General features: G+C 39.3%; 1 protein-coding gene across 3 annotated transcripts; it reads right to left on the bottom strand.

The window, feature by feature from the left end:
• Positions 1-266: 266 nt before the first annotated feature.
• On the bottom strand, positions 267-16,460 carry LOC127649360 (gastrula zinc finger protein XlCGF8.2DB-like). Of its 3 annotated transcripts, none has more exons than XM_052134416.1 (3): positions 16,412-16,460; positions 16,048-16,185; positions 267-2,809 (listed from the first exon to the last, which is right to left on the bottom strand). In XM_052134416.1, exons 2-3 carry the CDS (start codon positions 16,100-16,102, stop codon positions 1,632-1,634), a joined length of 1,233 nt encoding a protein of 410 aa, XP_051990376.1. In that variant the 5' UTR covers positions 16,103-16,185; positions 16,412-16,460; the 3' UTR covers positions 267-1,631. The 3 variants fall into 3 exon arrangements, with proteins under 3 accessions (XP_051990376.1, XP_051990377.1, XP_051990378.1); XM_052134417.1 differs by lacking the exon at positions 16,412-16,460 and adding an exon at positions 13,393-13,520 and having other exon boundaries at positions 16,048-16,401; XM_052134418.1 differs by lacking the exon at positions 16,412-16,460 and having other exon boundaries at positions 16,178-16,401.
• Positions 16,461-17,263: the final 803 nt, after the last annotated feature.

The raw sequence follows: 17,263 nt of genomic DNA, 5'->3' as shown, positions 1-17,263 counted from the left end.
TTTGTCTTATTCTTCCATTTTTATTCCCGGTAGATTGTGCGTGCTAGCCAATTCGGGTTCTCCGTCAATTAATTATTTCTATATTTATAATCCCATTCTGGGTTGCCCCATCCTTTTTGAAATTATAAGTTCTGACACCAGGACTGTTAGTAAAATATGATTCGGATGCTTTATTCTGCCTTCCTCGCAGTCACTCTTTGATCAGGAGATGAATTCACCGGTGGGAAGAAATACACGGACACAGAATGTCACAAGCAGTTCTTCGATTTATTAAAAGCAAGCAAGGGGTTTATAGCGTCACACAAGGCTGGTTAAACCACCCCCCCCCCTCTCCTCGGATTTTCTCAATCCTCCATATATGGGGTTGTTTCCTCTTGCTTAAGTAAACTTTTTGCTCAAGACAGTGCCGAAAAAGCAGATAAGCAAGCATCAAGGTCACATTGTTCCATCTGAGGCCTATTTTTCACGACGGCCATGTACATGTGTGCCATTTACCTTTGGAAGTGATAGCACCTGGATGCACTGTGATGCAGTCAGTGGAGGGAGAGTGATGCCCTGGGCAATGTTCTGCTGGGAAACCCTGGGTCCGGCCATTCATATGGACATCAATTTGACACGTGCCACCTGCCTAAACGTCATTGCAGACCAGGTTCACCCCTTCATGGCAATGGTATACCCTGATTACAGTGGCCTCTTTCAGTAGGATAATGCGCCCCGCCACACTGAACACATTGTTCAAAGAATGCTTTGAGTAACATAATGAAGAGTTCAAGGTGTTGCCCTGTCCTCCAAATTCCCCAGATCTCAATCCGATTGAGCATCTGTGAGATGTGCTGTACCAAGAAGTCCGAACCATGGCGGCTCCACCTCGCAACTTACAGGACTTGAAGGATGTGCTGCTAATGTCTTGTTGCCTATATCAAAGCCAGTATCGGCCATAAAGTTCCATACAGTACTCTCAAAACAGGACAGCAAACATTAAGCTTATAATATTTTTCATTTCTATGTTTATTGATAGACAGTGCATTATCCATCAAATCCCTGTTTTACTGCCAGAATGGGTTAAAACACACACAATATCAAGGAAAAGTGTGAGAATAGCAGTGTAAACTGAATATTTGTAGACTTTCTCACCATAACCCACTAGACACAATATTCAACCATTTGCAAATAAACGCAGAGCAATAATACATTTTTAATGTACATCTCAAAATGCCAACACAGTTATGAATCTTCTGTGCAAATCTCTCTCTGTCTAAAGTATAATTATCCAGGAACGTCCGGCTAAAACATAATTGCAAATTGGTCTTACAATTTAGAGTGAATGGTACAATATGAAAGTTGACTTCAAAGTGACATTTCTCTGATGCAGTGCTCACAGCTGATTGATCCAAATACCCGTTTGTGATCTGTGATCAAGAACAAAACCTACCATGCACTAGGTTAGGCATGTACCTGATAAACTTCTCTGGGTACAGGCCTCAAAAGATTAACTTTGCTTATTGTAATGACTTTGGACAGTGATTTTTGATATGAACCATTAAAGTTCATGAATGTCTGAAACTCTACCCACATGATGTACAGTGGTATGGTTTCTCTCATGTTTTTTTCAGGTTTACGGACACAACATTTCACATTGTGAACACTTTTTCTCCAGAATGGATTCTTCTGTGCCGCTTCAAGTCTTTAAGTCTAGTAAAGGCTTTTCCACACTCCGAGCACACATGAGCTCTAACACCTGTATGTATAATCTGGTGGTCATTTAAATACTTTGCAAACAAAAAACTTTTCCCACAAATTGAACACGCATAGGGCCTCTCATTTGAGTGCGTTTTTAGGTGTCTTCTAAAGTTTGATGATGTAACGAATTTCAGTCCACACTGATCGCAGTTAAATGGCTTTTCTCCAGAGTGAAACTGCAGATGAAATTTCAGACTTTGTGCCCGTGTGAAACTCTTTTCACACTGATGGCATGTAAAAGGTTTCTCTCCAGTGTGAATTCTTATGTGAAACGTAAGATGTCCTTGTTGTGCAAAACCCTTTCCACACTGAGAGCATGTGAAAGGCTTTTCTCCAGTGTGAATTCTTATGTGCTCCTCAAGGTGTCCTTTATAAGGGAAACTCTTCCCACAATGATGACATGTATAACTGCTCTCTCCAGAGTGAATTTTCATATGCTCCTTAAATAATCCTTTACGTATGAAACTTTTTCCACATTGAGGACATGTAAAAGGCTTCTCTACAGTGTGAATTTTCATGTGATTCTTCAGGTTTCCTTTACATGTGAAACTCTTTCCACACTGAGGGCATGTGAAAGGCTTCTCTCCAGAATGGATTTTCATATGATACTTAAGGTTTCCTTTTTGTATGTAACTCTTTCCACATTGAGTGCATGTAAAAGGCTTCTCTCCAGTGTGAATGTTCATGTGATACTTAAGGCTTACCTTTTGTGTGAAACTCTTTCCACACTGAGGGCATGTAAAAGGCTTCTCCCCAGAGTGAATTTTTAAATGACTTTTAAGATGTCCTATCTGTTTGAAACTCATCCCACACTGAGTGCATGTGAAAGGCCTCTCTCCAGAGTGAATCCTTTCATGATCCTCAAGATGACATTTGTAAGAGAAATTCTTCCCACAATGATAGCAGGTGAAAGATTTCTTGGCTTCTATTCTTTTTAGTGAAAAATGATTCTCAGTCTGTAAGCAAATAGAAGATTCTTCACCAGTTGTGGAATAATGAGGTTCCTGATTCTGATGTTTCTCCTCCACTTCATTCAGCTCTTGACTTTCCTCTTTCACGTCCATCAGATCTAAAATCAAAATAACATGAAGGGACAATTGTGAAATAGAAAGAAATGAAAGTGAGCCACAATGATAGCAGAAAACTCAGAGGTGAAGCAACTTAAAAAAAACAATTATTTTTTTTATGGACCATGTCTGGCTAAATTAATTCTGTTAATGCCATATTAATAGCATCAAATCATTGGCTATACAAAGTTGTGATCATTTAGTCAAGTTGGTTTACTTCTCTCCAGCGTGGCATCAGTGTTTCCCCTATTTGCATTCACTGAAATGTTATATGGTTGATTAATATTCTTGGTGCAACGTAACGCTTGCTAGGTCTGTTCGGAAAGGGTCGCTCGCGGACAACAGGGAAAGAACAATGCCAAGGTTTTCCTTCCATTGAAAATTGTATTTCGGCAGCCGCCCAGGCATATTTAATCATAATCTTGAGTTCGGCACTTTCGGCTAAATATGTTTCTGCAATGAGACGTTTTCATGGTTGCATTGAAGCCTCACGGAACCACTCGTGCCAATGATTTGCTCTGTATCTCTGGAGTGTGCGCGTGGGCTTCCCTCGATAACACGGTGCAGATCACAAAACTGATGCAACCCATTTGAATTCTAAAGAGAATTTTCTAGTTTAAAGCACAATGGTGGAAGTCAAACCTCTCAAACAGTAGACAACCCCAACATGCTAAACAGCACTAAGAAGGAAAAAAGCGACACCGCTATGTGCCAAAGTAAAAGGGTTTTTTCAAATTATATGTCATCATCCTCACTAAAATATTTTACAATTTTACAGTAGCAAGATTGACTGTGATATATTTACAAATGTTAACATTTCCTATTAAATAATCTATAATATAAAAAATAGGTCTAATAGATTCTATCAAAACTGTGGCAGTTGCAGTTAAAATTTCTAAATGTGTTTGGGCTACGATGTGTTCATAAAAAATACTATCATTTATTATTATTATTTTAAAAAGACTAGCCACAATGACCTAACCATAGTAATGAAGAGCCATCCATGGTCTTGCCTGGGCTTACATGGCATTGCAATGTAAATATAAGAGCAAGTTCATAAAGGGCTTTAAATACTTGACCTCCAAGACTTATGGACAAATTATGGACAAAGTTCCTCCTGTCGGTCTCCTTACACTGTAACCTCCATACTCTCTCCCATACTCACTTCTCTTCTATGGTCTCTGCATCCCTTCCCTCCACTAACCACTTCTCTTCACTTGATGGAAATTATGTTCTTAGCTCAACCTTAACTTCTTGCCTTGATAGTACATATCTTCTTACCTCCAGGACAGAACGTGCCACATCCTCCAGACCCTGGCTGTCGTAGACACTTTGTGACCCTGCTGACCTGAGCAAGTATCAATCTCTTATCTTCTAGTATTTCTGCTGTCAAGTTTGCCTATTACCAGTATAAGATCAGTAAACCTTCAGATTCCTGCAACTGTTTTTAACTTTCTCTTCTCTCCTCTATAATCCTCCCCCACCACTTCTCTGAGAACAGGTAACTTTGATCACTTTTTTTACTGACAAGGTGGTGACCATCATCAGCCAGTTCTCTACACCGCACACCAGTAACCACTCTCTATCCACATCCCACCCTCTGCTCTCTCTGAGACTGAGGTTTCCAAATATCTTTCTAATCATCCTACCACCTGTCACCTTGACCCTTTCCATGACCATCCTCTATCTGCTATCTCTCTATAACTTACCTGAACTCAAACACATCATAAGCACATCTCTTACAACTGGAAACTTTACCAAGACATTTAAACAGGCTTGTGTAACCCCACTGTTCCAAAAAAGCAACACATGCCCCACAGTACTCAATAATTACAGACCGGTCTCTCTCCTACCTTTCCTGGCAAAAACTATTGAGAGGGTTGTTTTCAACCAGTTGGCTCGTCTGGCTTCATAAAAAGGACACTCAATGGAGACTGCTCTCCAGTCAGTAGCTGAAACCCAGCAACTGGCAAGAGCAAATTCCAAATCATCTGTCATCATCCTACTTGACCTGTCTGCTGTTTTGAAAGAGTGACCCTGTCCACCCTCATTCTCCTTTCCACCCTCTCTGAACTGGGCAACACAGGAACTGCACTTGGCTTGTCAGAGTCATACCTTACATGTAGATCCTTCAATGTCTCCTGGAGAGGAGAGGTGTCCAAGTCTCACAATGATAACCACTCCGGTCCCTCAAGGATCATAGCTTGGACCCCTCCTCTTCCTGATCTACACAACATCACTTAGACTGATCTTAAAAGGCACATGGCTTTTCCTACCACTACTACGCAGATGATACACACCTCTACCCATTATTCCAGTCTGATGACCCCTCTGTCTCGGCTCGTATCTCTGCCTGCCTTTCAGAGATATTGTTCTGGATGAAAGAATGATATTGTGGCCACGAGGTGGATGTGGCCAGGCCGTGAGGATGCACGGCCGGTGCTGAATCAGGTGATCAGTGGGAGAGCGAGATAAAAGGGAGCCGGAGACGCCAGGTCGAGAGAGATCCACATGGCCGCGCTGCATGTGCGTCTGTGTTCATTTATGTTTTATGTTGTTTTAAGTTCATTTTTATCAATAAACCTTTATGTTGACTGTTCCTGCCTCCTCCTTGCCCGGCCATATACTGTTACAGCCATCTTCAGCACAATTTTGCCAAGACAGAACTCCTTGTTGTCCCAGTCAACCCATCTGTTAACCCCAACCACACTATTCATCTTGGTTCAACTACACTTAATGCCAACCAGGACAGCCAGATACTAGGAAGTGGTGTTTGATGACCAGCTTAACTTCACTGTCCACGTCTCAGCAACCACTCTTTACAACATCAGGAAAATCAGACCTTTTCTGTGTGCATACCACAGATCCTTGTCCAAGCTCTTGTTAATATAAGACTGGACTACTGCAATGCTCTGTTGGCTGGCCTCCAAGCTCTCATGATTAAGCCACTTCAGATGGTCCAGAACACAGTGGTGTCTTCATTAAACCAAAGAGGGTTTTTTTTATTGCGGACGTCACATCAAATTTAAAACATTGACTATGACCTTCAGGAGAGTCATTGCTCCTTCAGGTCTATGCCCCCACTCATTCACTTTGTTCCTCTGTGGTGGAATTAGCTTCCAACCTCTTACTATTAAATAAAAAAAACTGATCTGCCTCTTTCTTCTGTGTTACCTTCTATACAACACTATCCACTCTTCAAACCAGGCAGCGATACTGCAGATATTGTTGCTATTGTGTGACAAATAACTAAATTGCTGTTTCTGGAGCATTGCTATCGTGAAACAGAGATCGGGTATCAACGATGAACCCTTAGACATTTGAAAAGATGTATAACACAGACGGTAAATAATATTGTAAATGTAAGCAGAGTGACGTCACTCCCAAGGGCGGTGAAATTGTGTATCAACAGGTTAAAGATTAAATAGTATGTCTCTAATCGAATCAAAACAGAATAGGATTTGTCCCATATTTTAATGACCCTCGATACCGAAAAACAAAAAAGTTAAAAACTTAGCAACCCATTTGAATTCTTCTGAGAATTTTCTAGTTTAAATGGGTCATTCTACGAAAATGGCCCCGGCCTTAACCACCAGGAAAAACACTAAAAAGTGTAAAAATATCTGTTTTTTGTTTTAATTTAAGTGTTTTATTGTTAATAAAACATATGTAAGACAGTTATATTGAAAAGCAATTTTTTTATATATTGTAGAATACGGTCAGTACCATGAAATTGGCTTGTCCCTCGGGTCAGGAGTCCTTGTTTAGTGACATATTTTGAGTTAAAAAATATATTTTTCTCCCCCTTTAAATGTCATAATACAAATGAAAGAAGTATAGTTATTTAGTGGACTACTTAAAAAACTAAAATATCAACTAAATATTATAAATAATTTACAGGGAATAGCTGTCCCTCAATTTCATGTCACTGGTGTTACAATTTATAAAAAACACCACTTTGAAAAAATTAAACATCCTTGCCAACTTCTTCCTGGGTCAAAGGCTCGTTGGAGGCGGAGCTGTTTTGAAAAGCACATGGTGAGTGTTCACTCTCTCTTCATCTTTTAGCAATTTGATAAATAATTTGATAGTTTCATGTGAGGACTTAAGATGCGTCACTGGTGTTCTACAGTTTATAGTAAGGGGAAAGGAAATTTGATTAAAATAATTGTTCAAATTGCATGATTAAGTGATTTATTTACAATTTAAGAAGTGTAGTTTGAGCTACTGTGGCCGCCATCTCAGATATCCCATCGTCTGCAAATTTGTCACTGGTGTTATCGTCACTGGTGTTACTGTTGCTGCTGGTAACACCAGTGACATGATGATAACACCAGTGACAATCAATAACACCACTAACATTTTTCTCAACATAAGATTTCATAAAAGCCTTAACGATTATATTAATAAAGACTTATTAGCATTTTATTACTGTTTAAATATTGTACATACATAATATGGCTTTCCTTTTGACAGATATGGCGAAATTAAGTGCTGCTGAAAGGCAAAAACTCTACAGGCAGCGCAGGGACACTGACCCAGACCGCAGAGCAGCCTATCTTAACCAGAAACACCAGACTTATTTAAAGGATCTAGAGAGTCAAAAAAGAAAGCGAGTGAAGGATCTCACAGAAAGGGGAAAAAGACAGGAGCAAAGTAAATGGCGGGTCAGACAGGCAAAACACAGAGAGAGAATTAGAGCAGAAAAGACAGTGTTGACCCACCATCCACTCCAGACAGTCAACCCAGTACTGCAAGGTCAGAATTTATAGGGGGCAGACATTATAAGTTTTTACTTCTTTCTGCTCCTTTTCATTCATGATAAATGCTGTCGTTGTATTTGTTTTAAATGAATGAAATAAATAAATGAAAAAAAAAAAAATTAAAGAATTTAAGACAATGTGTCTGTAGGAAGACAAAAGTACTTATCCACTAGACTGCTTATACAGTAAGGAAACCAATATGTCATTTTGTAATTTAGGTGAACTATCCCTTGAAGTAGGCCTACACAATATTTGTCACATGGCACAATCATTGATATATACTGTTTTAACAAGCTGCATAGTTTTGTGTATAGGCATGACAGAAATAGAGTAAGATTTCATGGTTGTATTATGTTGCATGCATCTCACATTGGAAATCGAATACAATTTTATATATTACATCTTTATGCTTTACAGACAACGAATCCAAGGGCGGAGAGTGCGCAGGAGAGAAGTACAGATAAGCCGAAGAAAATGTCAGGAGTTGCAAGAGAAGTTAGAAAAGCACAAAAGACTATACCACAAATACAAGAAACGTTGTCACCGTTTGCAGGGTAAAAATCAAGACCTTGAAAGTCCAAGAACGAAGACGAGAAGCACTCTACAAGACTGTCCTGCCTCTTCATCAATAAGAAGAACTCTAAACTTCCATTATGCTCTCTTGGGGGATCTAAGAGCAAAGTACAAAGCAGCCAAAGCAGACAGCCAAACAGGTGGTTGTAAATATACTGACAGGAAAGCTGATAAAGAAATACAAATTCAAAAAGTTGTGCCAGCAGATGATTGGTTTTTCATACAAAGCCTGGAAGCCACAAAACAGAGCTCAGCAAACAAGCTTGGCCGAAATAAACAAGAGAGTTGTAGGACAGTTCTACCTAAGAGATGATGTCAGCAGGCAAACCCCTGGCAAGAAAAAATACTATCACACTAAGAAAAATTAATAAACAGAGGAGGCTCCTTTGTGATTCCCAGAAAAATCTCCACAGGAAATTTGTTGCTGAGCATGGGCAAAACATTTCATATGCCTTCTTCTGCAGGTTGAGACCCTTTTGGGTGGTGACACCAAAGGAGAGAGACCGAGAAACTTGCCAGTGCAAGACACATGAGAACTTACAGTTTATGGTGGATAAAATGCACAAACTTGGCCTTTCACAGTCCAGCAATCTGGAGGAGATGGCAGATAGCACAGTCTGTAACAATTCAAAGACATGCGCCTATGGTGAATGCCAAGAATGTGAACACTCCACTGTACCACCAGCCAGACAGCAATCCAACAAAGAGGTATCGCTCACCCAGTGGTGTCTGGAGAAGATGTTTCTGGAGGCCACAGCAGAGCAAATGAAGAACAACAGAAAAGTAGTTTAATCACTGTGAAGAAGGATATAGCCATAACAGAAGAAGAGCTGGTGACCCAATTCCAAAATAGGCTCTTTACATTCAGGAGACATCTGTTCAACATCAGATGGCAGTACAGCATCTACCGGACTCTGAGGGAAAACCTGACCAATGATTGCCTGATCCATATAGACTTTAGTGAGAACTTCACTTGCAAGTACGCTTCAGAGATCCAGTCAGTTCACTTCGGGGGGTCACACAAGCAAGTGACGCTTCACACTGGTGTCATCTATGTGGGGGAGGAGCCCCCCATCTCCTTCTGCACCATCTCACCCAGCAGAAGGCATGATCCAGCAGCCATATGGGCTCACCTGGACCCCATCCTGGACATGATAAAACACCAGTACCCTGCCGTGCAACATCTTCATTTCTTCAGTGATGGTCCAGCCACACAATATAAACAAAAGGGCAACTTTTACATGGTTTGCACAGAACCTTACAAGAAGGGCTTCCAGGGGACTACTAGGGGTGTGCCGGTTTCAGAATTGGTGATGACGGTTATGACTTGAGTCAAATGTGACGGTTCATAACATAACCGTCGGGGGGCGAGTGCAAAGGAAAACTTAGTTTGAATAAACGAGCAGACACTGATTAGCTACTTGCTCTATGTTTATTTAAAATGAACAGTAGGACAATTAGCAGTGAACACACAGTAGCTAAACAAATACTTAACATAAAAATAAAATTGCAATGAACGTGCTTTGTTTTAAATAAATCACACACAGTAAACAAATCCTTTAAAAAATAGGCTAATTAAATTCTATAAGAGCTGCATAAAAATTAATGACTAGGCCTAAATTACTAAATAAACAATAAATGATAAAATCTACCTTTATCAAAGAAAAAAACAAAGAACGACTGTTGTAATAATAACTTAATTAAACTAACTAAATTCAGGAAACCAAAAAGTGCAATGACATTTTAAAGTCCTAATCTTTTTCGACTTCCAAGTTCCGTGACAGAAACACCAACATGTTCACTTTACTCGGTTTTAGTGACGCTCTGACAGGGGTAACTATGTTACCCGCAGTGCAAAAAACTCGCTCTGATGCTGTGCTTGTAGCAGAAATACACATGTATTTGCGTGCCAATTTTGCTAAGAGCGGATAGCGCGTTTCATTGTCTCTCCACCATGCTAGTGGATCAGCCGTAGAGTCAATTGGCTGTTCTTGGAGATAGCGGGTTAACTCCGTGTCAGCGCGCGCTCTGATCGGTAAAGGAGCAGAGATTTCAGACCTCCGTTTAAGGAGATCTCCAAGATTTTTCTTCTTGGGAGGGGGGGGGGGTGCACAGACCTCTCCCGAATCATCCCCAGCAGTAGCAGCCTCAGAAGCACCACTAACTTCGCCTACGTTTCCCTCGTCAGCTGATACAATTTCCCCCCGGAGTGCATCTCTTGTCTCCTCCAATCCATCCCCCCCATTGCCTCTGCATCTTGGGTCAAGGAAAGATGACTTTGCCAAAAGCTCCTGAGTGACTTGGGCACTGTATTTGTCCTCCAGTACGCTGGACATTTTGCGTTTTATATTTTGTGTCAGTTCTGTTTCATTGGGGTTTGGTTTTAAAAGATCGCATTTCAACAGTTGCAGGACAGGCTTTACTGAAGAAACTGTTACATAACGTTCCCCAGAGAGAATGTCGGTGAAGTCAGCCACAGGTTTTAGAGATTCTTGAAGCGATGTTAAAACTTCTTTATCTTGCCATTTAAGAATCAGATGCTGGTGCTTTCTATCTGAGACCAGGACACGTGCGATCGCTTGCTCTTGTTCCAAAATTCTCTCCACCATTTTCTGTTTTGTTCCCCACCGTGTCGGACAATCCTGTGAAATAAAATACTTGATTATTGGAAGAGGACGTAATAGAAAAAAAGAAAACGAATAAGCCTACCATGCTATAGCCTATATGTCTGCCTTTATTGATTATATGCAGATGAAAACATAATCTGAAACCAATTCTGGCAAAAACTAATAGTATATCATAACGAAAATCTAATGAGTAAACAGTCTATTCTATGATAGTAAGTGTTGGGAAGGATACTTTCAAAACGTATTTCGTTACAAGAATACAGAATGCATGCCCATCAGCAAGTGTTATATTTACTTCTTATTTATTAAATAAATCCATGCAATTTGTTGATGAAACATTGATTAAAATTAAGATACAATTAATACAAAACGAAATTCACTTTAAAGAAAGGTTTTGTGCTTTCTGTTTGATGTCTCTGTGAAAGTTTTAAAGCATCTTTTAGTGGCGCTTTCAGAGCGCTCATGTCCGTAACGGGGAACTGTCACGTGTAACATTGTTTTTTCCTCATAAATGCGAACACGAAAAATAAAATAAAATGAATATTTTATGTTCTGTGCAGACTACAGTTACTCATAATTTGTATTCTGAATACATAACGCCGGTACATGTATTCCGTTACTCCCCAACACTGATATTAGTATATAACCTTATCTGCAAGACCCATATCAGCATTGCTTAAAATTATTGTTAATTTAGCATGCATATAAATAGAACAGTATAATATAGAGTTAACTATCGTAGGCTAAAACAATTCTTACCAGAATAAGGCTGTGATGTGGGATTTGAAGTTCTGATTGTGCCTTTATCAGCTCTCTCTTTTTCTTCCAGCTCTGAGAAAAAGCGCTCACTATGGACCGACATAGACCTAGAGCTCGGCCTGTTCGGGCAGCTTCACTGTTTACACCGTTGGTAACAGCCAGATGCAAATTATGTCCAAAACAATTTAGCCACGGCCATCCTAATTGCCTTACTGCAGCAACAATGTTCGCTCCATTATCGGTAGTGATACACGACAGCTTCTTTTCATCCAGACCCCAGTCGTGCAAGCCTAACTGCAGGCATTCGGACAAGTGTTCCGCTGTGTGGCTTTCAGGCGTGTAGCTTGTTTCCAAACACTTGGATTTCAGTGACCAGTCTTTTGCGAGGTAGTGAACGGTCAGGCTCATATATGGGGTCATATTCACGCTTGACCACATATCTGTTGTCAGTGCAAAATTACTGATTTCCTGGAGTTCTCTTTGCACCTCATCCTTTACCTTACTATACAAGGCCGAACAGCTGTTTGAGAGAAGTACTTTCTCCCAGGCAACTCGTACTGTTTGTCGAAAGTATGCAACATTTCTTTAAATGAACTTTTTCCACTGTCCGGAAGGGTACCATTCCTAATACCAAATATCGAGTCACACTATCTGTTAGTACTCTCCATTTGTCGCAGTCTTTTTATATTTCGATCGCCTTGGAAAATGCCTCGGCCATATTCAACTGCCTCTGACCAGATGTGGATGGTTGAGCGGCAGCAGAAGCAGTGGTTAATCCAAGGGCGCGTAAGCCGCGGGGTGGTTAATCTTCAGATGGTTACGGAGATTGGTGGTGTTGGCATTTGTAACAAATACCGTCTTTCCGCATATTCTGCACACAGGCTCATCAAGATTTTCTGGTTTTCCGTTGCCATCTGGTTTAAACCCGAAATGTGCCCATATAGGCGATGTAACATTATTTTTCGCAACGAGATCCATCTGTTTTACCTTTCTTCACGAAGTTCTCACATGTAAAGTGACGGCTACTGCAGCAGGCAGCGCGTCCGCTCCCATGCACCACGCTGATCACGCTGCAGCGTATGCGCACCAAAAATAGCCTAATGAAAAATCATTCATCATATCATAGTCATAATAATTATAATGCCGATATTATTTCAGAATAGAAATATTATAGGCACTTTATTAGGGATGTATATAACAAAACAGGCGGACAGTGTAGGCCTATTTAATTGCTCTAGAAAGTAATGTGCCGCGCCGCCTCAGTGGTCCGTTGGATTGCGCGTTTAAAAGTTAAAGTTAAACTGTTGTTTTGAATTAGTATTTAAACATTCTCTATGATTATTTTTTTTTTGTAAAAAATATTTTAATTACACGGTTTTGGCGGTTATGGAGTTCTAATGACGGTTTTCAACTATAACCGTCGGTCTCACGGTTATATAATAACCGTCACACCCCTAGGGACTACGTGGAACTTTTTCGAGGCCAGTCACAGAAAGGGTGCTCCGGATGGAGTGGAGGGTTCATTAAAGAGGTCAGTAGACCTCTTGGTCCGCCACGGGAAAGATATAACGGATGCAATGTCTTTCTATCAGGAGTTGAGAAACTCTGGCAGTCAAATACAGTTGTATTATGTCAGCGAGGAAGAGGTGGAAAGAAAGGCACAGATGATGTCTGGGGTACCTCTGGTAATCATAAAAGGAACCATGCGAATGCACCAGGTTATAAGTATCACACCTGGCATCCTAAAATATAGAGACATATGTTGTCTCTGCCAAGCATCGGAAGGCATGTGGGATTGTCCATGTTATGGACTCCAAGAAGTCACCCTCCCGACAATGTTGGCTAATGGCCGTGATCTCTCACCTCCATATCAACCAGGTGTCATCAACCCGGATACCTCAGCTCCACTTCGTCCAGATGTCATCGAGTCTCACCACAGTGGACAGTGGTGCATCGTGAACTACGACGAACAACCATACCCTGGCATTAAACTGGAGGTCGAAGAACATAATGTGAAAGTTAAGTGCATGCACAGGAATGGCGTCAACAAGTTTTACTGGCCAAGCCCAAGAGATGATATCAGCTATTATGGAGATGACCAGATTGTTTGTCTGATGCCAGAGCCCCTGCCAGTGAACAAAAGATCAGTTCAGATTGACCACAGTATCTGGAAGTACTTGGAGGAGCACCTGAATGTGTAAAAAGACAAACATATATTCCATACAAAATGTTCATATCAGCACTGTTGGAAAAAAAAAATTAGTTTGCGTTCAATGTTCTAATGTTCTAGTGGATATGATTTATGTTTGTATGACAATGTTGTGTTATGAAAGACACATTTTAGTCAATAGGCTTCATCGTTCGGTCTAAATCCGACCAATAATTATTTGTAATGAAAAATATCACTAATAAATTTATAAACATTTGTTTGAAATAATCTTAAGTTATGTCATTGGTTTCACATTGCGTCACTGGTGTTACTGCATGGCTTATTGGTGTTCTGGCAACAGAGTTGCCCAGTTTCTAGAATATGGTTTTTGTATCTACCTAACTGTTGCTGCATTCATTAGTAAGCATTTTAAGAATATGATCGTTCAATTTTGATCACTCAACCTCAATTATTTCTAATGTTACCACAAAAAACACAATGGTAGAAATAAAAAATGTCACACAATAGAACTTTACACATACCTGTTTAAAGTAAATTATTACTAATCAAGACAATTTCTTAATATTACATTAACTTTTTCTGTCTTTGATTATGTATGCAAATTAAATAGTCATATTACATTCTGGAAAGCCTGAATTGTCATCTAAAATATAGGTAACACCAGTGACAAAAAGGCAGCGCAAGCATTTTTTAATGTAATGTAGTAAAAATATCAAAATACATTAAGCTGTCATTTAAGTTGATTTATAATGTTAAGAGGTTAACTATTATCTGACTATAAGTTTTGGTATAAAAAAAAGAATTACATTTTTTAAAAGTTGTCTGTTCAAAAAGCCACCATTTTCATAGAATGACCCAAATGCTATGGAATTCAAACCCTTCAATCTGCTAGACAGCAAGATACTATAAACGCCACTGACTCACTGACTGTGGTTGAGTAGGGTCATTTCTAAATTTGTTTTGTTTATTATTTTTCATCACAAATAGGCTACTAATGTACATTGACAAGCAAAATTGACCAAACCACAGTTAGGTGACATCCATTGTCTTGAAGAGATAGGTCACCCAAAAATCAATATTCTCTCATCGTTTACTCACCCTCATGCCATCCCAGATGTGTACGACTCTTTCTTCTGCTGAACACAAATGCTGATTTTTTTAGAACACAATGCAAGTGAATGGTGGCCAGAATTTGAAGCTACAAAAGCACATAAAGGCAGCGTAAAAGTAATCCATAAAACTCTTCCTTTCTCTTGCCTGCCCATTAAGTGGCAATATGCATGAAGAATGTGAATTGCCATAAACAAAAGAAGAATGTGGAACTGAAAGTGGAGATTGATATTAAAAAAGGACTTAAATATGAATATATTTCTCAGTAAATGATGAGAGTATTTTCATTTTTGGGTGAACTATTCCTTCAAGTTTCTCTTGCACACTTGCTTGTCACTATTACAGGCATGAGTCAATCAGTGTCAGGTGACAAAACAGTTTGGAGAACTCAGAGGTATCCCAATCATGAATAGAAATGAAAGAAATTAAGTTCACCCTAAATATTGCAGAGATGTCTTCAACCAAATGGTTCATTTTTAACGATTTACATTACTAACCTATACAAACCCCTAAAAGAGGGCAATCAAACCAAATGTTTTTTATTTTATTATTACTATTATTTTGTAATTAAATAAATAAATAAAAAACAGTGCATCTCTCGATCATAAAGGGAACCTGCTTTGCGGCCCCCGCGCTCTTCAAAGTTGAGAACCCCTTGTCTTACCTGTGGTTATGGCGTTAATGCTACATTTACATAATGGATGAACTACGGTAAACATAAGGGCAAGTATGTTCTAGAACTAAAGTCTGGCCCTCAAAAATTAAGGACAACGTTTTCTCATGTGCAACACGTTCTGTACTAATGATGTTTAATGTCTTGTCAAGAAGTTAAGATGTTACATTGCATCAACGTACACTTCAAGAAGCTCACTCACATGTTAAGTTATCTGCTGTGAGTAATGTTCCCATATTGGTGAGGTGCTTTGGACAATGCTCGAATAAACGGTGGCAGTACACAAGGTTTAAAAGGCACCGATCTGTTTTAAATTGCAAGTATTCAATACTAATTTTTTGTGGGTTAGACTACTTCACTACAAACTACACCAAAAAAGCATATCCCTAACATAAACACCAATTAAAATGCAAACAATGAACTCAGACTATAAATGAGTAATAAACAGGCCCAGGTAGAATCTGCAGATTGTTCCACATATTCTGCACTGAATCTAATAAACTGAGGCTAATAAATGAGTGTGTGAGGTGGTAATTGATGAATAATTCTACATTTTGACACCAACCTATTAGTTCCTCAGTATCTTCACTTTTTATTCTGCATGGTTCTGGATCACACATGTCTTCACTCCTCTTGGGGGAAAACAAATCAATGCTGTACGGAAACCCCTCCAGTGATTATGATGATGCAATTACCTCTTTTACTGAAGAAGAAGAAAAGAATCGAAATCCATCACTCTGTATCTCATGCGTCAATGCTCTTTACTCACAGGTTTAAAACACGAACTATCATTACATGTGCATTTACAGATTACATTCGGTCATTATCCTAATAAAAAAAATTATATTCTATCAGCAACATCATTATGTTTTTGAAGCACTTTTGAACGTGTTGTATCGCTTTGTACACCTGAGCTGCTCAAAACATACCTTTCTAAAGCCGATTTACAGTACCGTTTACAGCATCAGCCGCGGCGCAGCTGTTATGACATCACAACAACACAATGCGGTTCGGCCGACCAAAATAAAAGCCCTTATGACCAATTTATATATAAATCACAAAATGCATAGGAAACAATTATAATAATATTAAAATGAATCCATGAAGGGATTGTATAATAAAGGATGTATAAACTTAAAAAACGTCCAAACACTGTAAAATATACGAGGATGAAAATTATGTATACTGCGTTAATAAAAGAACCCTGTTTTATTATGCATTCGCATATCCCTGATAGCACAAGTACATCACCCATATGTTTATTTGATGTGTCTGATGTTTATTGTAATTGGTATATGTCTCGTGACTGTCATGACTGATATATTGCTCGGAACTGCACACAAGACGTTCACCTACTGTTGCACTTGTGTATAAGGTTGAGAGGCAATAAAAGTGATTTGATACATCTGCAATAGACTGTAAGACGCAGGGGCAAAGGTTCCATGGGAGATGGGGGTATATTGTCAAAATAATGTTTCTCTATCTGTCTTGTTAAAAGATGGTGTTGGCCTAACTATGCTCAGATTCACTGAAAACAAAGACTGTTTTTATAATCCAGTGCAAATACTTCAGTGCTGGTTTATAATTTGGCTTTGTAGGTCAATCTAGTAAATTATTGCTATGTTTAATGTTGTTTCATTTTTATTCTGTTGTTTGTCTAGTATTACTGTCGAATGTATTTGTGCATTTGAGTTGTATTGAAAGCTACACAAATGAGTGGCATTTACATATCATATTTTGTCCAGACCATGAACTATGCATACAGAACGTCAGCATCTTCA

This window comes from Xyrauchen texanus, chromosome 9, assembly GCF_025860055.1.
Source record: "Xyrauchen texanus isolate HMW12.3.18 chromosome 9, RBS_HiC_50CHRs, whole genome shotgun sequence".
NCBI lineage: Eukaryota > Metazoa > Chordata > Actinopteri > Cypriniformes > Catostomidae > Xyrauchen > Xyrauchen texanus.
This window is presented reverse-complemented; position numbering and strand designations above follow the sequence as displayed.

What these genes read in the sequence shown, in the direction of transcription:
- LOC127649360 (XM_052134416.1), bottom strand. Translation starts at nt 16,102, where the DNA reads ATGTGTGATCCAGAACCATGCAGAATAAAAAGTGAAGATACTGAGGAA. An exon ending in AGATACTGAGGAACTAATAG is followed by an intron (nt 2,810 to 16,047) that starts GTTGGTGTCAAA and finishes TTTTGATTTTAG; the next exon opens with ATCTGATGGACGTGAAAGAG.